Below are 26,609 nucleotides of genomic sequence, written 5' to 3' on the forward strand. Positions count from 1 at the left end.
CAAATAGTCGTTTCTTGTCCTACAATAATGATCCCCCCCCCCCTTCCGAAAAGAACTCAACTCCGTCGAGTTGGGGAAAATATCAAGGAATCCATCACCATGAAAAGAGTCATCCCGTTTCATAAGAAAGGAACCAGCAGTGTGCTTCAACTTAGTGAATGGAAGAATTCATGATGGCATCAACTTATACTTCTTGTTGTCGATGGAGAGGGAACAAGAATTTTCATATCCACCATGCTTCACCTTCCTATCAAATAACCATGGACAGCCCAAAAGGATATGACAAATTTTGAGAGAAAGGATATCACGTTGTACTATCTCCATAATGGAACCAATTTTGAGCATGATGCTTGTGGGAAACCACCAGCTCCCTTTAAAAAGGTATGCAGGTAAAGTTTGCAACATTTGTGATTGACCATCAGTGTCAATTGAATTTGGTTTTGGAAGCTACAGCTGCACATTGCGCATAATAAAAAACTCATGAACCAAACAACAACCCTCTGCCTTCACTCTTTTTTGTGAAAAACACAAATATACCCATCACGATGTTTGGTTCTTATTGAAATGAGCAGACACTTGAGTTGTGTTTTTTTGGTGTGATGTTCTTCCTGCAAAGGTTATACACTTGTTGCTTGGCTAATTTGGATCAAATGACTGAGTTCATTATCTTGAAAAAAAAAATCATTCTAAATAAATAATGGTTGGTCCATTGTACCAAAGGCAGCCCAAAAAGAAAGAAGCTCTTCTCAAGTATTACCTACTCAACTTGTGGCAAAGTTGTAGAGGACCAAAACATTTAAGGGCAATATTTTACCTGTCCCACTCACACAATCTCAAGACAAGGTTGCAATAGAGATGATAACCTCGCAGATAAATTTACTCTGGCAGCATCTTGAAATTTTGAGAATAAAGTTGTGAGCAGCACTGTTGAAGACCTGCCAGAGCATGAACGAGTGATTAAGGATGTTCAGGAACTCTTCAATATTCTTATCAATGAATTCACCATTCCCAATCAATTCCTTGCTATGATAGACAAGCAGGCACCCCTTCTAATTTCTTGAAACTTCCAATGGAACATTTTTTTTATTAACTAAAGTATCTCAAATATTGAAAAATTCTAACTCATTTTTTATTTAAAAAGTAAAAGATGGTATTAGATAGAGGGAAGAGAAGTTACACCTAAATGAGGTTGGGAAGTCCACTAAAAAATTTTTAAAAAAAATGAAACCAAAATAAAAAAGAAAGAAAACGAAAACAATGAAAGAAAAATTCTAACTCATTATTCATGGTTTCTTCTCCTTCGACAACTAAAAACTTGAGATGGAGTCCCCTCCCCCAACCAGAAGAGAATGATGTGTGCAGCATAAGGTGGGAGAGTTAAATTCAAGACATTTTGGATTCTTTTTAAATTTCTGTAATTTCTACATTTATTTCTATGGTATCTTTCTGATGGTATTCATTAGGTCTTTAAATAAGTAGATAGGACATCCTGCATTAAAAAAGTATCATTCCACTATTGTTAAGTCTCCTAATTCTATTTGCTTTTCTGAAGCATATTAGGTCTTTAAATACCTATGTTTTGCAACAAGTTAACAAAAAAGGTTCTCTATTGAAATTGAAATTTCAGTGTTTAACTTTTGATGTGGGTGTGTCCACATTTCTATCCCTCTCCTTCTTCTCTCTCTTACTCCCTTATATTTCCCCTCTCTTCTCCTCCTATCCAACATGCGAGAGAGAGAGAGAGAGAGAGAAATGTTAGCCATTCAACTAAACCACCACAATCTGAAGGCAAATAAATTCCCTAAAGCTGTTTTATATTAAACTCTTCAGAGTAGTAAATAAGCACATTCTCGGAGTAACCAAGGAAAAGGCTATGCCAAAGGGATGATTTTTCTAGAGGGAAGTGCCATTGCCATTTAGCTAAAAGAGCCATGTTTAAGACACCAACTTCCCTAGACCCAACCCTCTTTTTTTGACCTACAAACCTCACCCCAACTAACTAAGTGGTCCCTGTGATCGCCTTTAGACCTCAGAAAGTCACTCATGATTCACTCAAGCTTGCTAGCAATCCTCATCGGAATCCTAAATACAGGGAAGAAATATAACAGAATGCTGAAAAGACAAGCTAGGATCAAGGTTAAATTAATTTGTACCGTGATGGGACTGATGCTATCAAACCAATAGAAGTTAAGAAGGGGGCTGCGATTTATCTGAATGGGCCGAATGATAAAGAAAGGGGGAGAAGTGAAATTCATCTGTGGTTAAAAAGATACACTTGAGATGGCTACCATGATAAATGAAGATCAAGTAGGACAGATTGGGTTGGGCAAGGATTGCCCAATTGCTGAAACAGATTGACAGTTCTATATGATAAAGAAGTGAATGTTGCACATGATAACAGTAAGGTTGGGTAAGATGCATTACAAGGGATTGTTGAAGTCGATAATAAAATGGGCGATGAAGGATTTCCAATGGAAAATATTGTGAAATTTAATAAGTCACAGATATTCATGTGCAAAAAGCCATTTCTTCTCTTCTTATATTTTCTTTGTATGGTTGTAAGAAACAAAATGACGAACAGCAAAGTCTTATCACTGAAAGAGGATGAAAATGGTAAGGAAAGCTTTTATGAGTCTGATAATGATTTGAAGGGCTTATATGAGTCTGATAAGGGCTTATAGTTGGATCAGTTGATGACAGAACAAAGGATAGGTGGCAGTTTTTTGGGTTATTCACCATATAAACTCAGTGTGAGGTACCATTTGTCATTCATGAAGTACCATCAGATAATACAGCGGATCTAAGTGCTTGTTTTTTGTATGGACAGCATGAGCTGGGGATAAAGTTTCTGAATGGACCACTGAAGATTCTCAGGCTAGTGTTGACGATTTGAAGAGCTCTGATAATCTAATTAAAGACTTAATTGAAGACGGGGTTTTGCCTATCATTCCTTCAAGTAATTGTCTTCTCATTCAAATTGTTAATGAGTCTGATCCAGAAGTTAAGAATGGTAAGGCTAGGAATGACCTTTTCACGGAAGGTCAATGGGGTCTCAACTCCCAAAGAGCTACATTACTCATTCCTCCTTTGTCAAATTCCACTCTTAATTCTTTGTACCAAAAGGATACATCTAATGAGGGAGGGACTCTGGACTCAGCAATTGCAACACCCATCAACGTACTTATACACATCTCTGCGCAAGGAAGGCCAAAAGTACCTTCCAGCCACTAAATTTAGTGTCTTATCTCTGTCAAATTGACCTCGTAAACCTCCCCTGTGCAATTTAGATATCAAGTATTCCCATAACAAACCTTGGGGAATGCATAGCTTAACACCCTTGAACACAAACCCATCTTTCACCACAAATTCTGCACACACATCACGATCCCTAGAATTTAGTGTCTTATACACATCTTGGCACATGGAAGGCCAAAAGTACCTTTCAGCCACTAAATTTAGTGTCTTATCTCTGCAAAAATGACCTCCTAAACCTCCCCCATGCAATTCAGATATCAAGTATTCCCTCAATGAACGTTGGGGAATGCATAGCTTAAAACCCTTCAAACACATACCCATATTTCACCGTGATGTATGTGCAGAATTTGTGGTGAAAGATGGGTATCATTCAAGGTTGTTAAGCTACACATTCCTCAAGGTGTAGGAGGTCATTTTAGTAGAGACAAAACACAAAATTTAGTAGCTGCAAATTTCTCAACAATTTCAAGAAAATAAGATCTTGTTTGTATTGTTCCTTGATCAGCTCCAACCCAACAACACTAGTAGACATAGTTTTTAGCAAATATGCCCTTCTACACAATGCATCTACCATCTTATTTTGCAAATAAGCCTTATGTCCCAATGTGAAAGTGTACTCATGCAAGAATGCCACCCATTTAGCATGCCTCCAAATTAGCTTCTTTTGGGAATTGAGATATCTAAAGGCCTAGTGATCAGAACTCAAAATAAATTCCCTTTGAATAAGGTAATGCCACCAGAATTTGAATTTCAATGCTTGAACAATAGCATAAAATTCTAGGTCATAAGTAGAGTAGCCTTGAGCCAAGCTTTGTTAAGGCTTGGTCGATCACCTCGCAGCACTACAGATTCAGTGTGCTTCACCGAAAAGATAAGTCTTTTCTTCACTGTTACTACCACCAGTGATCAAAGTTCTTCTGCAAAATTCCTCCAACCACAACCATGAAACGCTACTGGAATAAAAACAGAAATTTTCTTCTGATTCCACCCCAACCTTATTTCCAAAAACTTGCCTGTTTTTCCTACCCTGTTCGCCATATAGTGCTTGACCCATCCAAATCTAGTTTTATGAGTAAATTCCCTAATCACCCCAACCACTGAGGACAAACCTTATGCAAATCATTTCACTTCCTTCAACAAAACCTTAAAGTGACTACGCGCTAGGTTTCTCTCTAACAGAACCACAAAGCCTCTTTCCCACTTTCTCTAGCAGCAGATCTGGGCAATATGCCGAACAAAATCATCTCTCATGACAACAGATAGCGCCACAACTAAAAAGAACTGAAAATAAGACGAGCTTCAAGAGAGGAGAGGGAGGAGAGCAAGAGTGCCATTGACTCCTTCAAAGATAACAGTAAAACTATATTATCACCAAAAAAAGTACAGCATGTAACTAAAAAGAGATCAAAAGTATCATTCCAAAGGTAAAAAGGGGGAGGATAAGATATCCCCCTAGAACAAACAAAAAAAAAGTAAAAAGAAATACATTTGCCCATCAATCAATGACAGTCCTCCAAACAAACCAAAAGCATTACACAAAAATAAAGCCTGAAAAGTAACCCTACCCCAAACTAGGACAGCAGAATTCCTTTCCCCCTTAAAGATCCTAGCTTTCAGCTCCAACAAATGCAGCAAACAATAGCATAGGCACACAATTCCAAATAACCTTCCTTTCTTAGGACTTAAGGACTAAACCCCTCCAAACAAAGGCAAACGGCACAAATTATCTCCAAAATATGATAAAATATCAAAACCGCTTTCTCAAAATGATTTTGAGTCCTCTTGAAACATCATGCATATTGATCAAGTGGATAACTAATAAGAGAAACTTCCAAGGTTCAAACATAGACAGCGCATGACTTATTAATTATCCACGCTTTGAAGGTGAAAGCTAATCACACCCTAAACTCATGAGTCATAAAAGGCCAATCAATACCAAGCCAAAGACATAATTTCAACAAATAGGAAGAAACTATCTAGAATCTAACAGAAAGATATCTTTATTATGTCGAATATGGACCATAATATAGTAAATATTGCGTAAACAAAGCATGCCCAGAACAAATGTAGGAGTGGTAATCGACTAACCCATCAATTTCACAATGTTATTTACAATGGAGGTCGGCGTGCAATGCAATAGGGGTTGAAAGGTAGGAGGCTGGCACTGTGGGGAGTGGTTATGGCCACCACAAGTAAAGCTGTTCAAGAAGAGCTTACTTGGGCAAAAAGAGAAACTGAAAAAATGTAAGCCTAAATGCCTCACGATTATGCACTATGAGATAATGGATGACTCTAGGACAGGGGATGTTACTAGAAAGAGGTGTGACCCACCTTCAACAATCACTTCGCTAGAAATTAAGCATGCACCAAAAATATTAATTCAATGCCATAATTTTGAAAATAGAAAAGAAGGATAACTACACCATACAGTCAAGTTGTTAACTAAAGCATTAAAATTTAAGAAAAAGAAAACAACAGGAAATGACAAAATAAACATCAAGCACCATGAGAATTACCAAGAAAATCGGATATAGTAAATTATCCCCAAAATGTTTTGCAAGCACGGCATGAATACGCCCATCATAGTCCCCAATTTGACATCATTAATCTGCATGAATACACTAAAAACACAGATAAACATCTGAAATGCAATGCATTGCAATATATTTGATCATGGTACAAAAGATTAATAAAATACACAAGTTATGGTTAACAATTTCAAGTCAAAAAGTAAAGCACCAAATCAGGAGGCAAACTAAAGGACAGAATTGGACTTGATTTTGAGGAAGCAAAAGTAAGGATTTTTTTTATAATAAAAGAAGATTTCACTAATAGAATAAGAATATACATCCAGGAGAACAAGGCATCTCCTTAACAAAGTCTGAAAAGTCCAGATAGAAAACACAAAGGAACAACCTACAGACTAACAAACAAAAGAGGAAAAAAAAAAACCATAACAAAACTAACACTCCAACACATAAAGCCAATTGCACTGAAAATCAAAAAAGCTCACCCCCTTGAAACTCCCTTGTCCCACACACCAAAGAGAAGCACAATAATGTATATTTTCCCAAACCAGCACTTAAGCCAACTTCTTCCCTAGAAAAATGCGCACATAACACTCCATCCGCAACCCCCAAAAAACTTCAAAAAAAAAAAACACATTTCCAAAGCACTGCCCTTTCCTTTTTCCCGCCAAATCCAGCAAAAGTCACTGCCAAAAAATCCTCCACTGTCTTAGAATTCACCCAACATTCACCCAAAATGCATAATAAAGCTTATTCCAAACACTCCAAGCATAGTCCCAATGAATGAACAAGTGTGATGATGATTCTAAACAATTAAAGCAGAGAACACATAAGTCAGGAGATGTAGCCCTTCAAAGGTTTCCTAATCTGCAACAAGTTATTGGTATTAATTCTATCGAGCGCAACCAACCAGATAAAAGCCTTAATTTTGAAGGGGATTTTGGCCTTCCAAATGTAACTATAGAGTGGAAAAAAAAATATTGATCTACTCAAAAAATCACAAAAACATTTGCACGAATAAACCCCTGAAGGATCCAGAGACCAAGACCGCCTATCCTCCTCTAAAAAAAACGACAATTATTCAACCAGACTAGCAAAGGGACAGCTCTCCCATCTCTTTATCATTTAACGATCTGTGGAAGTGGAAATCCCAGGAAGGCAAAGGACCATCTGAATCAACAATAAAAGAAGAAATGAACTCATCCTGCTCCGAGATTAGGCGTAAAGGCGTGGAAACCATAAACAAAACTGGTATAAAACCAGTTTAAAGTGACTAGGCATTTTATTGAACAGTGAATCATTTGAGCATTGTTACCAATCACTTGAAGATGAACCTTCCTGGGATTCCATAAAACAAAAATCCTTCCTGCAGTATGGTGAGTAAAGTTATTCACTTGACAGCACCCCGGCAATTTTTTCTACATAAAAGTATCAAGACTATCCATAGAGAAATTGGATTCCAGAACACCAAACACATCTACCTTGCTTCTTCTAATGAGGTCAGTCACCCCATTTTGCTTTAGGGGCTTCTAATGTTCCAAGATGCGATCTTCATAAGGATTTTTGGGGAGCTGGCCCCCCTTTCTTTCCTGTTTGATTATTAACTTTAGGCCCTTTTGTTACTCTTTTTGTTCCTGACAGGGAAAAATTCTTCAGCTCTCCCCAACCAAGGATCTTTCCAAAACCGGATATTACTACCTTTATCCACCAGAAATTTAATATAGGGAATGAAAAGGGGATAACTCAGAGAGATAGCTTTCCACGGACTACCCGAAAAACGTCTAAATCTCAAAGTAGTATCCCACCCATTCTCATCTAATCCATACTTACTTCTAACAACCAAATGCCAAAGAGAGGAAGTCTGCAGCAGAAACCACCAAAGCCATTTAGCCAAAAGGGTTGTGTTTTTAGACACCAGATTTCCAATACCCAAACCACCCTCATATTTAGACCTAACCACCACTCCCCAACTAATTAGATGATCCCTACCACCCCTTACCCCCAACAACAAAAAATTCCTCATAATTTCTCAATATTATCAGCAACCCCCATTGGAATCTTAAAAATCGAAAGAAGATATAAAGGGATACTAGAAAGACAGGCCTGGATAGGAGTATTTCTACCACCATGGGAAAAAAAAAAAGAGCACCTTTCCACCCATTCAATCTCTTAGAAACCCTTTCCACAAAAATCTTAAAAGCTAGCAGCTCTAGGGTTACCCCCAAAGGAACCCCAAGATAAGACAGCAGCCAACCCAAAACACTACACCCCACTCCCACAAATAGCTCCCTAACATTCTCAACAACCATTGATAGCCACAATACTGCTCTTACCAACATTAATCTTAAGCCAGGATTCTTCTCGAAAACGTGAAGGAGACCCAAAATATTCTTAAGGATGGTTTATGATCCTCTAGAAAAAAGATAGTATTATCAGAAAACTGAAGGTGCGAAACCTTGACCCTCTCTCTCCCCACTTCCAAGCCTTTCACTAAACCTCTACCCACTGCCCTATCCACCATCCTATTTAAAGAATCAGCCACTAAAGCAAACAAAAACTAGGAAAGAGGGTCTCCTTGCCTAATCCTTCTCGTAACCTTAAACCAAGATTTAGATTCATCATTTACTAATATCAACTAGCTCACATTAAGCAAACAGCCTTAAATCCAATGCCGCTGCCTCTCTTAAAACCCCTTCCTCACAAAGATTTTATCCAAGAAATCCTAGTTCACTATATCATAAGCTTTCTCAAAATGCAATTTAAAGATTATACCCTTCTTCTTCCTTCTCCCAATATCCTCAACAACCTCACTAGCAACCAAAATCGCATCCGCAATTTGCCTACCCCCAACAAAAGCACTCAGCCTTAGAAATAATCCTATCAAGCACAGTACTGAAGCCTATTAGTGATGATTTAATGAACACTAAAAACTAAGCTAATAGGTCTATGGTCTGAAATCTTAATAGATTTATTCTTCTTCAGCACAAGATTTAGAAAGTGGAATTCATACTCTTGCTTAAAATCCCATTCCCGTAAAATTCATTAAAGATCTTAAGCAAATCATCCTTAACCAACTTTCAACAATCTTGGAAGTAATCCATATTGAAATCATCCGGTCCTGGAGCTTTATCCCTCTCCATCCCAAAAATTGTGGCCCTCACTTCCTCTTCCTCGAAAGGTCTTTCCAACCAACCCACCTCCTTGCATGACAAAGGGTCCCACTCTAATCCTTCAATCATAGGTCTGCTAACATCCTCCTCACAATACAAATTAGAATAAAAACGCAGTGATTTCAGCAGCAATTTGACTCTAATCAGTTATAATGACCCCCCCTATCCACTCCCAACTCCCTAATCAAATTCTTCCTCATTTTCCTTGTCACTATCCTATGAAAAAATCTAATTACAATCACCATCTCTGATCCATTTAAACTTCGTATTTGCCTCCAACTTCTCACTTCCTCAAAAATCACCTCTTCCAACTCATTCTTCAGAGATACTCTTCTCATCTCTTCCTCCACCAATAGATTATTATCTTCTTCCTTCCTATCTAACTCAACCAACACATGCTTCAAAGATATACTCTTCTAATCTCTTCCTCCCCCGGTAGATTATTATCTTCTCCCTTCCTAACACAACCAACTCTCCTAATATACTTGCCTTTCTAAATCTTAAGTCTTCAAACACCCTATTCCAATCTCTCAATTTCTCTTTTAACCTTTTAAGTTTTTTCATGAACCTAAATCCTTCCCAACCCCTCTCCACATCCTCATTCCAAGAATTCATGAATAAGGGCTTAACGGAATTGTGATCCAACCACATATTATCAAACCTAAAAGGAGTAGTTCCCCAAGCAGCCTTTCTCAATTCCAACAAGACGGGAAAGTGATAAGAAGTGGGCCTAGGTAAAATCGATTGAGAGGGATTAGGGAACTCATCCTTCCACTCCATACAGAAAAGGAATCCATCAAGCCTACTCATCACCGCTCTAGCCCCGCCCAACGACCACGTAAAATTAGTATTATTGAGAGGAAAGGTCTCTCGAACCACACTCCCTAATAACCCCAACCTCCTTTCTTCTCTTGGGGAAACCTCACTGCATTAAAATCACCTCCCACAATCCAATTAGGAGCACAAAAAAGCTCAGCCCAAAAAGAGCAACTAAGGGTTGGTCTAAAAGGACCATACACCGATGAAACCCACCAATGACACTAGCCCCCCACATCTATCAAAACCCAAACGAAAAAACAAAAAAAAAAAACCTACTAGACTATCCACTTTAACAATAGAGCGAGTATCCCACATTACCAAAATACCACCCGCTAACCCTCAAGCAAGGTCTTAAATTTCAATTTCGACTCAAATTTTGAAGCTCCAAAAGTACAAAAAATTTCGAGGAAATTTCGATTTCGATTTGGAAAAATAATGGAAATAAGTAGTAAAGCATGGAATTCTTTTATGAAGCTTTGGAAATGATTGATAGACATAATAATGTAAGTTTTCAGACTAATATATTACAAGTAAATACATCTATGTTGTGTATGAGGTGGAGAAGTTGTAATATAATGTGCATCAAACATATTTGTAAGATAATGTACATTAAACATATTTAGTGAATCAGTTAATACATATAAAATTCATAAATCATTTAAATATCATTTATTATACAAATAATGATAATTTAGACATGAATGGTTAAATAAAATGTTGTTGTAGGTTTATCTTCTCATATAATTTCAAAAGCACTTGTAATAATCTTTTGTTTTGATTGAAAAAAATAAAATAATTTAAGAGAGAAATTTCACTTCACTCCTAAATCTCTCATTTGAATCCCGAGTAAATTTCATTACATAGTTCAAATTTCGACAAGTTCCCCTAAAATTTTTAGATTTCAATAAATTTTCGATGATTCGTTGAGATTTCGATGGAAATTTTGCAAGATGGAAATCAACTGCCATTCCCATTTTGAGGGTCACAGAAACCAAAAATTTCAACAATTTCGTGGAAATTTAAGACCATGCCTCGAGGAAGAAAGAAGGCCCAGTCCTTATTGTGACCTTCCCAAATCCCTCTAACAACCCACCCGCCCATCAACATTCTCAAGTTTGGCCTCCTGAATCAAAAAAAATATCAAGGGAGTATCTAAGCAGGACGTCTTTTATTAACCACCTCTTTCTATAATCTCATATTCCTCTAACATTCCAATTGACGATTTTCATAATTTCACTTGCTTACCCCCCTTCCCAACTCCCTTACGTCCCCTCCCCTATGGCAAATAGAAGAAACCAAATTCTAAAGTTCTTTCTACACCTTCTTTTTTTCAACTTATAAGTTCTAGGACTCACTAGCAATTTCACCTCAATTCCTACTGCACTAATTAATTTCAAACCCAGGTCCTCAAGGAGTTTGCTTAGATCTAGAATGTCTCTCTCACTACCCCCCAAACCAATAGTAGAAGTGCTAACCCTAGAAAAACCCTCCCTGTGGCATAAAGTGTCAGAAGCAATAACAAATTGAACAAAAAGGGGAAGAATACCTTTTTCCATATTTGTACGAGTTCAGACCAGCCATAGAAAAAGCAGCCTCTTCATCGTTACCCCCCTTTTAACCGAAAGAATATCATCAAAGTCCACCTAATCAGAATTAGGCTCACGGATAGGGGACAAAGACCCCATATCTATCAATTCTTTCATCTAATTTAAATTATACTTAATATCATTAGTCCCTCCTTGCGTAGTTTTAGAGAACAATTGAATACATTCTTCCCTATACAGCTGTGTGGTTAGTGTAAGTTAATCACCCTGCCCTAAAGCTTCCACTCCCTATCCTTCCGATATTTCCTTTGTTAATTGAGCCATAGCTTCCTCTTCATACAAGGTTAAATCAGCTCTCAATTGATCCACCAACAATTCCTTCTCAAATTCATAAAAGCCGCTCAAATCATCTTCTATATCGGATACCTCCTCTACCTTGCCCCCCACTCCTAGGAATCTCCACCTCCCTTTCTAACATCCCATCGGCTGAATCGAAAGATAGTTGTGGCTCGGTAACGAGTGGTGCAATCCTCATATTATCCCCTTAGAATCTTCCAAGCACTGTGTCTTTAGTACCTCTCCATTCAATTTTTCTTTAGAGCTTTGCCCACCCTCCTTTCTAACTCCTCCCCCCCGCCACCGCACCCCCCCCCCCCCCGCGGCGCGCGTGGGCGCAACTCCAATCCAACTAACTTACTCATTTGACCACTAGGTTTTGATACCACTTTAATTTAACCCTTCTCAAACCATGAGCAAACAATCCTTCTTGGCCCATTATTGAAAAGCCCACATTTGCAGTCCCCTCTACCATCATTAGGGGGCACATGGGTATTATCACCCAATTAATTTAGAAGAATGAAAATGAAAATCAAATTGTTCACATGGCTTATTCAGTAATAAACCACCATCACATACAAAATCACTATCAGACTCACCATCATTTTCCGAAATATGCCCCCATCTCTTTTCCTTCTCAACATGACTTCTTCCATTATCCTTCTCTACTCCTTGCTAAGAACAATTATGAGACTCCTTAACATAAAAATTCTCGTCTAAGTCTTTCTAAAGAGTTTATTCATCTGCATATTAGAAAACATACCATCATTAGCTATTCTTACTAAACCCCTTCTACCTCACTGTCCAACTCTTATACATCTTGCTGCCTTCACTTCCGCATTACAATCTCCAAATTTATGCACCATCTCTGAATGCAAACAACTGCCTAATCAATCCTTACCCTAACCTTCAGCAGGCTTAGTCTCCTGCTCAACCCAAGAACTTCCATATTTAGCAGCCTGCCTCCACAGGAAACTCTCTTGGCACCTTATCAGAGGAAGATTATTAAATACAAAATCTTGATTTCAGATTAACGGATGACAAGATAGAAGGTGTTAGAAAATATATATTGTTCATGTGTTCACTAATAATGAATGGGGAAAATTGTTAATCTAGAAAGGACCTAACATGGCCCAACCAACATTACATCAATCTTATATTAGAGGACGTTGGTAAGTAATGTTAAGGTCTTAGATGATGCAATGACAATTTATTTACAATCATACTTTGACAATACATTTCATGAAGAAATTCACAACTAATAGAAAGTTGTTTCCTCTTGTCATTACTCAATATGCCCCAGTGTTGTGCCCTTAGCACGATAAAGCCTTGAAGGAAATGTTCATATCAGACGCTTAGAAAAATTAAAAGTTTCGAAAGATATAGTAAAGCCCAACATATGATGTCGAAAAATCACATAAAGGAAACAGTTTTGGCAAAAGGCTAAAGATATAACAAAAGTGCAAGAATTTTCGGTTAAAGTATTAAACTAGCTTATAGAGACGAGAAATCAACCATGAATTTTATAAGTGAGGCAATTGATACAGCAAAACTTGCACTTCAAAATGATTGCCAGCTTTGCGATGATTATTAGCATTAGTAGATAATTGATAAACACCGCAGTTTTCAATTACATATACATGCAACTTGTAAGTGCTACTAAATACACTTCCTTTTTTTGTTTTTTTTTAGCAAAACCAGATGAATTTATCAGAGAAAGAAGAATGTTCAAGGAGAACAAGAAATCCTCCACACAAGAGAAAGAAAAGAGAAAGGGAGAAAATAAAAATATAACAAAAACAATAAAACAATTCTCTTGTAGATCTTTTCTCGCCTACTTGACTTGTGATTCTACTATAGATCCTTTTGCTTTGTATACTTTGGCTTAGAAAGATAAATCTCCCTCAAAAATAAAAGCTTTTATTTGGACTGCAATACTTGAATGAATTAATAGCAATGATTTGCTTCAGAAGAGAAGACCTAATAAGGCCCTATCCCCCAACATTTGTGTCCTTTGTATGAGGAGTGAAAGACTTGTACACATATTTTTCTTCATTGCCCTTTCATGTTGGCTATTTGGAATAAGTCGTTTAGTATATTTGATGAAAATTGGGTCTATCCATACACTTTGAAGGCCTTTTACACCATTACTTTTAGGGGTTTTGGCAAAAGGAAAGGATAGGAAACTTCTATGGCGTTGCACCCTTGTGGCTATAATTTGGTGTGTTTGGTTGGAAAGGGATGCTAGAATATTCAAAGGTGTGCCTACTGCTAACAATTTGCTTTGGAGTACAGCGGTATATCTTGCGTCACTGTGGATGTTGGCAAATGGTTTTTTTCACCATGTTTCTCTGGAAGACTAGCAAGGGACTGGTTGGCCCTATTACATTGAGTTTGTTTCTCTATTTAGGTTACATTCTTTGTAACTAGTTTCTAGTGATGTAAAGGGAGGAATTCTTATTCTCCCAGTCTTTTTTTTTTTTTCCTTTTCCTTTCTCTTTCTACTTTTTAGATGTACATTCTCCTCTCTTTTAATACAATTCTCAAAGAAAAACAAACAAACAAAACCCAAACGATCAAACTAACAACGCCAACCAACCCCATAGGATACCAGAAAACCTCACCCCTTTTAAAAACAACCTACAAAAGCCCAACAAAGAGGCCAAAGAATAAATCTTCCCCAGTAACAAAGATACATTCAGTTTTTTTATTTTTCCCTATAAAATATACGAGCATTTTGTTCAATCCATAAAGCCCACATAACTGTGAAAACTGCACAAATCCACAAAGTTTTAGCATCCTTCCTTTTACCAAAACTAGAAAAAGAAGTGGCCAACAAATCCTCCACCTACTTCGGACAAACCTAATTTTCTCCCAAAAGACCAAAAAGCTTATTCCATATATTCCAAGCAAACCAAAAACATATATCAGGAGAAAGTGCCTCTGAAGATCTCCTACTTTGCAACAAATAGTCGAGGCTAATCTTCTTAGAAAAGAATATGTTATTTTAGTAATTAGGCTGTGTTAATAGAGATGTTTTTGTCCTTAGACTTTATTATTGTTAATAGTAAATAAGAGGGCAGACCTAGAGGCTAGAGCTTACATAGATTCCAGGAAATTGCCGCCAAATTTTCCCCCTTTCCCTTCTCCTCTTCTTCTCTTCTTCTCTCCTCCATTTTAACTTTCTACGGTATCAGAGCAGTAATCTCTTTCAAATCTGATTTATCTGAATATATTTTGATACTCTCTTTTTCGTTAATCCTCCTCTAATCAGTCCTCAAATGTGAGTTTATGGTTGGTCTGAGAGTTGTTTAAGGACACCCTTCTGTTTGGTTAGGTTGTGCAGCATCCTTAGTAGGAAAGTTGTGCGTTTTCATGGTGATTTGCTGATGTAAAGTCAGTTACACTATTCACATTTGGCTTTATCGAGTGCTACTCTGATCATTTGATTTTTGTCCACAAAAACAAGACACGCATTGTACTCTTAGTAATTTATATCGTTGATATTGTCATCAGTAGCAATGACTAATTGAGGGGGAGTGTTAGAAGAGAATATGTTATTTTTGTTATTAGGTTGTGTTAAAGGAGTTATTTTTGTCCTTAAGGCTTAAAGACTTTATTATTAGCAATATATGAGGGCAGACCAAGAGCTGTACAGACTCCAAGAAACTGACATTCAATTTTTCCTCCTTTTCTCTTCTCTTCTCTTCTCTTCTCTTCTCTTCTTCTCTTGTTCTCTCCCCCATCTCTAACATTACAACTCTATCAAGAACAACAAACCAAATTAAAGCCTTCACCTCTAAAAGAACTTCAGCCTTCCAAGCAATTTTATGAAGTGGAAAGGAAATATTTGCATTAATCAAGTAGTCACAACGATTGCAAGAATATGCCCCCGAAGAATAAAAGACCAAGAATGCCTATCCGCCCAAAGGAAGGACAGCAAGTCCCCAATAACATCAACAAGTAAGAGGGTCCAAAAGAACAAAACCATTTGCAAGCATCTTTGTAGTTCGGCTCATAAGGGCTTTTGCATTTTTAAGCCCTAGAAAATGTCTTGCTCTTTCTATTTCTCTCCCCCCCCCCCCCTCTCGTGAAACATTCCTCTTTCCCTCTCGTGCCTTTGGTGCTATGGATTTTTTTGTGGTAGGATATGCTGAAGCAATAGATTCTGATCAAAGGAAAATCCTTTGAAGGGCAATTAGACAAGGTTAGGGAGAACTCGTCTTTCTTGTAATTTTATTCCTAGTGGTGCAAAAGATGATGGGTGGCGAAGCTTCGCAAGTGATTTTTGCTAAATTGGCAAAGGTTTTTCATGAGCACTCTAGAGGTGTAGGTCTGATAGTTCTTCACGTCCCTGATTGTGGAGTAAGGTGGTGCTCAAATGCAAAAAAAAAAAATGAAGGTAAGGATCGCGGTAGACAAGTTCATTATGGAATTCAGGGTCTGTTAACCAGGAAAGAAGAGTTGTGCTTTTGGTGTGGAGGTGTGCTACATCTGAACAAACCTAGGGCCATTGATCAATTAGAATGAGAAGGTAGCTGGGGTTCCGAATGGAGTTGCTATCATCACAGAGGTGGCTAGGTTTGCATTCGGGAAAGAGGCCACAAATAGAATTGGGATGGGCTGTATGCTCCTTGTTTTGGACCTGACCCAAGCAATTGAAAAGGAGGTATATCTTTTTTGACTAAATTGGGCCAATTATTTGAATAGGCCAAATGTCTAGGAAAGTTTGATTCAGGCTTTTGTTTGGATACAAAGGGAGGCTCTCTTCATATGAGCTTTTAGCAGAAGGGTCATGGTGGTAATCAAGCCCATGCTCGGGGTAATGGTGACCTGAGCACTCCCTTGTTGGCTCCAGAAATTGGGCAAGCCCATAAGTTTGTTCCTTAATCTCAAAAGATGCACATAGAGAAGGAGGACTCTATACCCTCTGCAAATTGAATCAAAATCCAGCGCCCAATTCTCAAAGATACGAGTCAAACTGACCAAGATTCGGAGCAAGTTCAGAATGCTAGCTTATTAGATTCAAAACAAGATTGTAGTGTTAAAATTGTGTCAAGTTTCAAAGAGGTAATAGAAAGTGGTGTGGAAAGGAGTAAAAATGATGAAGCTGTATTTGGAGAGAAATCTGATGATTGTTGTCTTAACACTGACAGATTTGAGGGTAACAAGGTTTATGCTCATCAGAAGACAGCTTGTCTGGGTGCTAAAATGAAGAAGGTTTTGAAGATAAGAGAGAAAATTCTGGTTAGTCAGTGACAAAGATACTAAGGAGAAATCATGATGGAGAGTTTAGTATTGTGGAAGACCCTAATGCTAATGAAAAGGCTGGATGTAGTAAGGATGCTAGTAAAGGAAAGATGGTAAAGAAATGGGGGGATTTTTCATATTCAGAAAGTGATGATATTAGTCAGTTTGACTGTGGTGGGGGATTGCTATTGGATGAGATTCAAGAACAATATGAGTACGCTTATGATTTTTCCTGTGATAAAAGAGGGGATTTGGTAAAAAGGAATTAGTGAATTTTCCTCTCACTGCCCCTTGACTTCAAGCTCTGAGCATGGTGACACACTCGACAACTCCTTTCCACAACCTACCCCTTTTACCATACGACAGTACTTGTCCCTCCACATCAACCCCATCCTCGAAATTGACTTCTGTACTTTGAAATCTTTCTATCAAAATTATTATGATCCCTATCCTACATATGCTTATATAATGAAGCTTATTCACTTACAAATCCAAACCCTTCCAACCTCGGGTATGATCCAAGATGCAGTCAAGAGGGAGACCTTGCATCTCCTTCATTAGTAGGAGAGGAATGATATTTTTTTATAAACAAAAAATTTATTAGATGAGAGAAGAATGTAAAACAGCAAAAAGAAAGAAAAGAAAAAATGAAAAAAAGAACTGGGAGAATAAAAATCCTTCCTTTACATCAATAATAATAAATCATAACAGAAGTTCATCATAAAATAAAAGGCAACTCAATGAAGCAGAGCCAACCAGTTCTGTTGCAGGTCTCCCAAAGAAACATGACGAAAAAATTCGTCAGCCGAAAGTCACAAGACACAAGGTATACCACTCTACTCTGAAGCAAATTATTAGTAGTATCCACCCCTTTGAAAATTCTAGTGTTCCTCTCCGTCCAGACACACCAAATAATAGCCAAAACAGTGCATCACCACAAGGCTTTCCTATCCAAGGTCTTAAATTTCGATTTCGACTCAAATTTCGAAGCTCCAAAAGTACGGAAATTTCCACGGAAATTTTGATTTCGATGTCGATTTCGATTTCGATTTGAAAAAATAACGAAAACTAGTAGTCAAGCATGGAATTCTTTGTGAAACTTTAGAAATGGTTAACAAACATAAAAATATAAGTTTTAAGACTAATATATTACAAATTAAATACATCTATGTTTTGTATGAGGTGGAAAAGTTTGTAAAATAGTACGTGTATCAAACATGTTTGTAAGATAATGTACATTAAACATATTTAGTTAATGCAAATGAAATTCATAAATCATTTAAATATTATTTATTATACAAATATTGATAATTTAGACATGAATGGTTAAATAAAATATTACTCTAAGTTTATTTTTTTCATATAATTTCAAAAGCACTTGTGATAACCTTTTGTTTCAATAAAATAAATTAAAAGAGAAATTTCACTTCACTCTCGAGGTTTCGATAAATTTCGACAAATTTCGCTAAAATTTCGAGGTTTCGATAAATTTCGGATGATTCATTGAGATTTCAACAGAAATTATGCAAGACGGAAATCAACAGCCATTTCGATTTCGAGGGTGACGGAAATCGGAAATTTCGACAGTTTCGTGGAAATTTAAGACCATGTTCCTATCCTTCCCTTTACCAAAACTATGATAACCATACCCTTTAGGCACAATAAAATTAAACTACTTTCATAAATTAGCATGACTTGCTTTATTTTGCAATAAACAAGTTCATACTAGGCATTTTATTCATTTATTTGAGTTGTGTTAACTGATATTGGAAACTCCATTCAACTTATTAGTGGTAGGAGGGGCTTAGATGAAAGCAAGTTTAAAGGTCATGCTAAAACATAAATAGCATAAGAGTTAGGGCAAAGAGTTGTATGCTACAACATTTTTCACAATGTAGTATGTAAAATACAGCCCAATGTAAACAGCTTCTCATTGAATGAAAAACGTATTTAGCAGATTATAAAATATATATGTCTTGTGCCCCCGAGCATAAGCTCAGGTGGTAAGGAGGTTCACCAGACGACCTTGGACAAAGGTGAAATATAGGGTTCAAACCCTGCCGCCTGCAGCGCACATCCGCGATTTACCTCCTACATGTTGGCTGAGAGCACGGCTGGCGTAGGCGTGGGATTAGTCTGGCGCGTAAGCCCAAGACACTCAGCGTATCCAAAAATATATATATATATATATATGTCTTGTGTTTTCAACAAATGTTCACTGATAATTGGCTTTTAACTTTTTTCCAAATAAAGATTTGTAAAACAAATTCTTGCCTTGGCCTAGTGACTCCATTGGATTTAAGATGGAGTCATGGCCGGCCACACGCCAAAAACAAGGATGTGACAAAAACCCCAAAATGTGATCGTATAAAAAGCCATTAAAGAGGAGGGACAAACCCAATCTTCACCAAAAATACCAAAAAAGTAATTCTGAACAACCCAATAAGAGGGCAATGATGAAACAAATGTGAACAAGTCTCACCACTCCTTAAACAAAGGACACAAATATCCGGAGATAGGGCCTTAATAGGCCTTCTCTTCTGAAGCAAATAATTAATATTAATTCTTTTGAAAACAGCAATCCAAATAAAAGCCTTTATTTTTAAGGGAGCCTTAGCTCTCCAAATCAAAATATACCAACCAAAAGGTACGCATTAGGATCGCTAGTCAAGTAGGAGAAAAAAGGTTTACAAGAGAATTCCTTGGAAGGATATAAACTCCAAACCCTTTTATCACTCCCCATATGAGCGTGAAAGAATCAAGGAAACAAGTTAAAAGAGCAAACTCATTAATCTCTCTTATCATTAAGATTTTTCCCAAAATAGAAATACCAAGAGAGACTATTCCCCTGTAAAATTAAAAATAAAAAAATAAATAGGGGTATCATGAACAAAGGAAAGCAATAGCCAAAGGCATCTCCCCAACCCAAAGATCCTCCCAAAAATGAATACACTCCCCATTACCCACCATATACTAGACTTTTGGAAATAAATAATCATAAATGTGAGACATGAACTTCCAAGGACCCGCACGAGTAATATTAACCCCAACTTTAGCATCCCACCCATTTTGTAGTAGGCAAAATTTCCTACAAATTACCTTATGCCAAAGAGAATTAAGCTGTAAAGGAAAGAGCCATAACCATTTCCCCACCAAAGAAATGTTCTTGGACACCACATTACAAGACCCATATCACCCTCCCTTTTAGACCTACTGATCTACACACAATCTCCCAACCTACAAAGTGATCTCTATTACTCTCTCCCCTAGTCAACCACAAGATGTCCCTCATCAATTTCTCAAGCCTCCATGCCATTCACATGAATTCTAAAAAGAGAAAAAGAAAGGATAGATATGCATGGATAAGAGTGACAAGACCCCCTGAGGTGAAGAAAGCTCCTTTCCACCCACCCAATCTCCTAGCCACTCTCTCAAAAACAAGATCGTAGAAAGAGTCAACATAAAGATTGCCTCTAAATAATTAATCGACCAAGTCAAAAAAGCACAACCTGCAATCCTAACAAAAGGTTCGACATCAATGCCAAGGCCAACTAAACCACTCTTAGATAAATTGATCTTTAACCTAAAAGCTTTCTCAAACTCCTATAAGATAGTTAGCAAAGTAGAGAAGCAACCCATGTTATCTATGACGAAGAAAATAGTATCATCTACGAGTTGGAGATGCGTAATGATACAATCCCCATACCCTATTTGATCCCCTCCACCAACCTTCTATCAATTTTTCTCAACCATCCTACTCAATGCATCAATCACAATGGTAAAGAGAAAAAGGGAAAGAGGATCCCCCTATCTTAGACCCTTGGATGCATGAACTCAAGAGTTAGTCTCATCGTTTACTAAGACAAAGAAGACCGCAAAGGATGAGCACCCTCTAATCCATTTCCTCCACCTCTGACCGAAACCTTTTCTAGCCGTCGCCTTATCCAAGAAACTCCAACTTACCCTATCGTAATTTTCTCAAAATCCTATTTCAATACTAGACCTTTGGAGAGGAATGACATAAATCATATATCTGGGGAAATTTATTTAATTTTGTCCATAAGGGTGGGGAGATGATTCTAATCTCAAACCTAAAATAATGGCAAAGATGAGACTGTGAATGTATTGTTCCAAGCATCAATATATAATGTGTGCAATATACATAACTCATGTTATGTACTTGTTTTTTATATCCTTAATTCACTACTTGTCAATTCAAATTGTACTTCTAAAATTTTTAATCATTAAATTTGCGAGGAGTACAAGAAATATAACTCTTTTCTTTGCAAATAGAGGACTAAAAACAAATATAAATCACTTTGCCTGTCAAAAAGAGTTGTAAGTTGAATAAAATTACCCAAAATACATTAAATATTATGCTTTAGAAGATTGTATCTTCAATTTAAGTATTGTTGTGCATGCTTGAAGAATATTCATGGCTGCTAAAACAAGTTCATAAGTGTCAAATAGGATAATGCCTTTGCATAAAATAAGAGTATCACTCTTTAGTCAATTGTTTCCTAGAGTCAGAACTAGAATATCATAGAAAGCTCTCTAGGGAAGGGTGAGTGCTCATTAGTTATTATAAAAGTCACTAATAGTACACGTGTTCAGCCTACTTGCCCCACTCACTAAACACATGTATCCTACGAACGTGTGAATACTGAATTGCATTATTTTTGTACAATTAACCACGAAAAAGCACTCTCATTTGCTTTCATGATTGCTTACTTCTTCCACTTATTTTGTATTCAGTGGTTAGAAATTTGTTTATGTGGTGAAATTGCATTTACTATCAACCGACTAGTTAAGCTAGCATGCTAAACTAGTGTCGCACGACTCTTCACAAATGTTAAGTGTTTGGCCAGTGACACTATGAAGCGCCCACTTCTCCAAGTTTTGGTGGCACCTACATCTTTGTTTTAAAACCATGTCCAAAATGGAGAATGGAAAAACCTCTAACCCATTAAACTCCATGAAGTAAAACAACCAAGACTCACATAGTGTTTGCATAGTGCACAACATCAGAGTCCAAATAAGAAGCCTAACACTTCAACCATTTTAAGCTTCCAAAAGATGTCACTGCCAAATTTATATTTGGCTTTGAATTCTTCTGACTTTTTCAATTGCCTTTTCCTATTCAAATTCATAAATTTTGCTCTTTTTTCCTCAAACTTTCTAACTTATAGAAGATATAAGAGGGCTTCAAAGAAACATGGCATGCAACATAACCTCGATTATATCCATGTCAAAAAATAAATATATCTAGCATTGTGTGGCTAAAAGATCTAGCAAAAGTTCACATCTAGTACACAATTGATCAACAATGTGACACTAAAGAAAGTGCAATTACTCAATTGCAACAAATAAGAAGTAGGGATTTAATTGTAGAAGTTTGAAAAGAACGGCATTTTTTTATCATTAAGCTTCACTAAAACAAAAACAATAGTGAAACTATTAAGAATGATAACTGTGTTGATTCTTTGTTCTTTTAGTGATATTCTTTTCAATTTAAAATAAATAAATATATTTGTTGATATTTTAATCAACATTTTTTTTTTTTTGGATAACAAAAGAAGATATCATTAATTAGTAACGAATTTACTAAAGGGAGAATGAGAGATCACCCGAGACAAACAGAGACACTCAAAAATTAAACAAATAAAAATACCCAAGAAAAGAGAGATTATCATATTGTTCCTCCTGTCTCCTTGAAACTCTTGCAAGCTTGCCTCTTTAAAGAATCTATAATCGACATACCACAGTGAGGTCAAGTGCTTAATTTTTCACACTTCCATAAAGTTGCCCTAACCTTCCTTCTACCAAAGCTTGCGAAGGACATTTCTAAAACATCTTCCACCAAAGGAGGACAAACCCAGCTTTCTCCCATAATTCCAAAAAACATACTCCATACACTCCAAGCAAACTCACATTGCAAAAAAGGTGAGAAGCTGTCTCAAAATTTTTGTAACAAAGCACGCATATATCTAATCATCATTTTTATCTAACCCATGTAATAATGAGAGGGAAGATTTTCAAGAAAGGGTGACAATAAATAAAAGTAACATACCTTTGGACGGCCAAGAGTTATAGAAACATCCTCACCATCTCGAGGACTAGAAGGTGCAGGAATTTGCTCCCCTGTCATACTAGAATACCAAATCAAGGAAGAAGTTGCACAATTTCAAATACCACAAAAAGATAAAGGAACGCGTAAGAAATAAAAATGATTCAAGTACCTCTTAAGCCCAAGAATATTAACAAGAGAATCAAAACCAAACAATTCCAATTTAGATTCCCTTTGTGAGGCATTGGTTGTTGTAGGAGATGACCCTTTTCTCGCATCCAAACCCATATTTGCTTGTGAGGCAACTTTAATTTTCCTTGAACAGCATAAGAATGAACATGAAAAACATTATAATCCTGAAACAAAAAAACTTCAGTTTGACCATCCAACAATAATTGAATGGCTCCACAATTTTACACAACATAAGCACAAACTATCAAGACTACCATATTAAACGAATCAAGCTAGAATATGATGGATATGGGGAATGATGACCTTACCCCATCCAACAATAATTGAATGGCTCCACAATTTTACACAACATAAGCACAAACTATCAAGACTACCATATTAAACGAATCAAGCTAGAATATGATGGATATGGGGAATGATGACCTTACCATAACTGATCGAGAAAGACCTAGTTTAGGATTCACAAAATGCCACGCCAAATCTTTCACTGTCACTTCTCTAATTGCCCCATTCTCAATAATAAATTTGTTCACATGATTATATGTCCGTACAATAAAATAAATTTTCAACTTCCATGGCACATCATAACATGCTCAAAAAACAGCATTCCCATTTTGTTAGACTTGTTGGCCCTATAAACATATGTTAATGCTTGCAATAATACAATACTGAGTCCATGACAAATTTTTCCCCCTTCTGGGAAATGAGACGGGCCACAGAGCTCAAACAAGTTAGTGTGAGTTTAAGAAATTACCAACTGCCATGTATCAATAGGTTCAATACATAATTGTACATATGTGTGCATGAAACCACTTATTATTTGACAATACATAATGCTGACAAAGTATGCCAATTCATTTAATCATATTACTCAAGGAACATCTAAGCCGATAAAAAATAAAATTCAACACATCGAAGGACTCGAGAGCATCAAATCTCCATGTTCGTTAATTTCAAGCATTCATCCGTCTTGTCATAAACAAATTTAGAGAGAGAGAGAGAGAGAGGTATTACTTAAGAGGAGTTTCACGGGCGGAGAAGCTAGCAGAAGAAGAAGAGGGAGAAGAATCCAAAGAAGACATCTCGAGAACAGCGCGGTCATGGGCCACCACTGGTCTGTATTTACGACCGCTTTGTGGAGAGATTTCACCGCCACCGCCTTCTCCGATCTCTCCGTTATCCATTTGAATTTCCATCGCTACGGAGCTACACAGATCTAAAATTGAATTGACGGAGATCTCTCGAAGCTCGCAGATAGAGAGAGAGAGAGAGAGAGAGAGAGAGAGAGAGAACTGTGTGCGGAAATCAGAAATGGAAAATTATGCATTAGAATGGTCATAGAGCAGCACGTCACGTCCGTCAGGTAGTGCAGCGAGATATCACCACATTACAATTCTAGTCACATTTTAAACCACTAGCCACTAACCATACCTTAAACTTTTAAAATTGGAAAAGTTTTAAAATAATAATGTCATAATTAAGACGATGTTTAAAATAATAATTGAAATTGTTAATTAAAATTTCTATTAATCATTGATTAAAAAATATTAAAATGTTAAACAGCATTTTTTTTATTACTTAAAGTGTTGATTAAAAAATATTTAAATATTAACTAAAAGTATTAATAAAAAAAATGTCAGTCTATTCAATAACATATTATTCACATAATTTAGCAATCACAATTTTTTTTTGTTATGCATTATAGTGCATTAATTAAATGTTGCATTTAATAACAATATTTTTATAATAAATTCTTATATCGCTTCTTCTCTATATTATTATGATGGTCATTTTGATCAAATGCCTAAAAATGGAGGTTGACAATTTTTCGTATTTTCATCCATTTACCTTTTTCTATTGTCTTTGGCTTTGTTTTTACTATTTTTTTATTGTCTTAGGTGTTTCGAGACAATTAAAATCATTAAGGCTAAGCCTAACAGCGACTTTGACCTCATACACGCAAATTGAGACAAAATCTTATCATTTCATACATTTATATCCATTTTCTACCAAATCTAACTACACTAGATAATTTATAGTGGTCCAAAATGATAAGCAAAAATCAAATAATAAATTTGACCTTGGACATGTAAATTGAGGTAAAACTCAAGTTGCTCCGAGCTTTTTTGGTTTCTTTGTACCAAATTTAACTATACCGAGTGATTTGGGACAATTCAAAATAATATGAAATTGTTTAATAATATTTTTAACTTTGGACACATGAATCGAGACAAAACTCATGTCGTTTCTAACTTTTCTCATCTCTTTCTACCAAATATAATTGTACAAGGTAATTCGAAACATTCCAAAATGGTAAAAAGGCGTCTGATAGTAATTTTGACTTCGAGCACGCAATTTGGGGCAAAATCCTATTGTTATTCATTATTTTGATATTTTCTTGTCAATTATGACTGCACCAGGGTGATCTGAAGCAGTCTCAAATGTTAAGATAGTGTTCCCTAATAATTTCGTCATTCGGTATAAAAATATAGACAAAAGTCTCATCATTTTTTGGTTTTGAACTCACTTTTATTAAATCTGACTCTGTTGGGTGATTCAGAGTAATTCGAAATAATAATAAGGGTCAAAAAAAAATTTTACACAAAAAACAAGATAAAATTTTGACTTTTTTATAACTTTCTAACATTTTTGGATACTCATGAATTTTTTTGGCCATTTGTGTGGACCCCCATGTGCATTTTATTTAATTCAATAAATTTAAAAATAAATTTAACTAAATATTATAATATTATAATAATATTATGTTCAATTTTTTAAAAATATATATAAAATAAATTTTCAAAAAAATAAAAAATAAAAAAATATTTTTCAAAAAAAAAGGTTCAAATGTGCATGCACATGCTACCAAACTAACCAAACGATGCCGTTTTGGGAGGGTTCAAAATATATATAATGAAACAACGTCATTTCACCCATGTCTTCTTCCTTTTCGACCCCCTACGCGTCTTTGGCAACCCTCGCCATTAACGTCGATGCAGGGCCCTCTCTCTCTTTTTCCCCATCATCTCTCCTCCTATCCCATTCCTGTGCCGCCCACGATGACTCACTTTAAAATGAGCAGCACAAAGGCTATCATAAGTATAGGAGTTCTGTTACGTAATAATTAGCCCAAAAGGCTAGATCGTCTCCACAAAAAATGTAGATTAATTTCAAATTCTCGTTAAAACAACAAAGAGAAAATTAATAAATAAAAAAAAACATTATTGAACACAGTTCAGATTCATATTTTTGGGATTTTGAGGGTTTGTAACAAAATTAAAACAACGCGAAACATAAACTAAGAACATAACATACATAAAGTAAATGACAATAAATGGATAATGGTAAATAAACTAACGCAACCAATAAAATTCATCCAATGACTCATTCAACCAATCAAATAAACAATAACGAAATTAAACGAGCAAAATAACCAAGCCTTTAAGCA

At 36.3% G+C, this 26,609-nt stretch overlaps 1 protein-coding gene across 7 annotated transcripts in view; it reads right to left on the reverse strand.

Moving 5' to 3' along the window:
- Positions 1 to 24,522, reverse strand: part of LOC131144471 (cation-chloride cotransporter 1) — a 131,885-nt gene extending 107,363 nt beyond the window's left edge. For 3 of the 7 annotated variants that reach the window (XM_058093145.1, XM_058093143.1, XM_058093141.1), the window contains exons 1-5: positions 24,176 to 24,516; positions 23,142 to 23,285; positions 22,973 to 23,051; positions 5,772 to 5,863; positions 864 to 935 (exon numbers count right to left, since the gene is read on the reverse strand). In XM_058093145.1, the coding sequence (XP_057949128.1) occupies positions 864 to 935; positions 5,772 to 5,863; positions 22,973 to 23,051; positions 23,142 to 23,285; positions 24,176 to 24,357 (569 nt within the window). In that variant the 5' untranslated portion in view covers positions 24,358 to 24,516. Of the gene's footprint in view, positions 1 to 863; positions 936 to 5,771; positions 5,864 to 22,972; positions 23,052 to 23,141; positions 23,286 to 24,175 lie in introns of all 7 variants that reach the window. The other 4 variants (XM_058093148.1, XM_058093147.1, XM_058093146.1 and 1 more) reach the window with 2 other exon arrangements.
- Between the last annotated feature and the right edge of the window lie 2,087 nt (positions 24,523 to 26,609).

This window comes from Malania oleifera, chromosome 12 (assembly GCF_029873635.1).
Source record: "Malania oleifera isolate guangnan ecotype guangnan chromosome 12, ASM2987363v1, whole genome shotgun sequence".
Taxonomy (NCBI): domain Eukaryota; kingdom Viridiplantae; phylum Streptophyta; class Magnoliopsida; order Santalales; family Ximeniaceae; genus Malania; species Malania oleifera.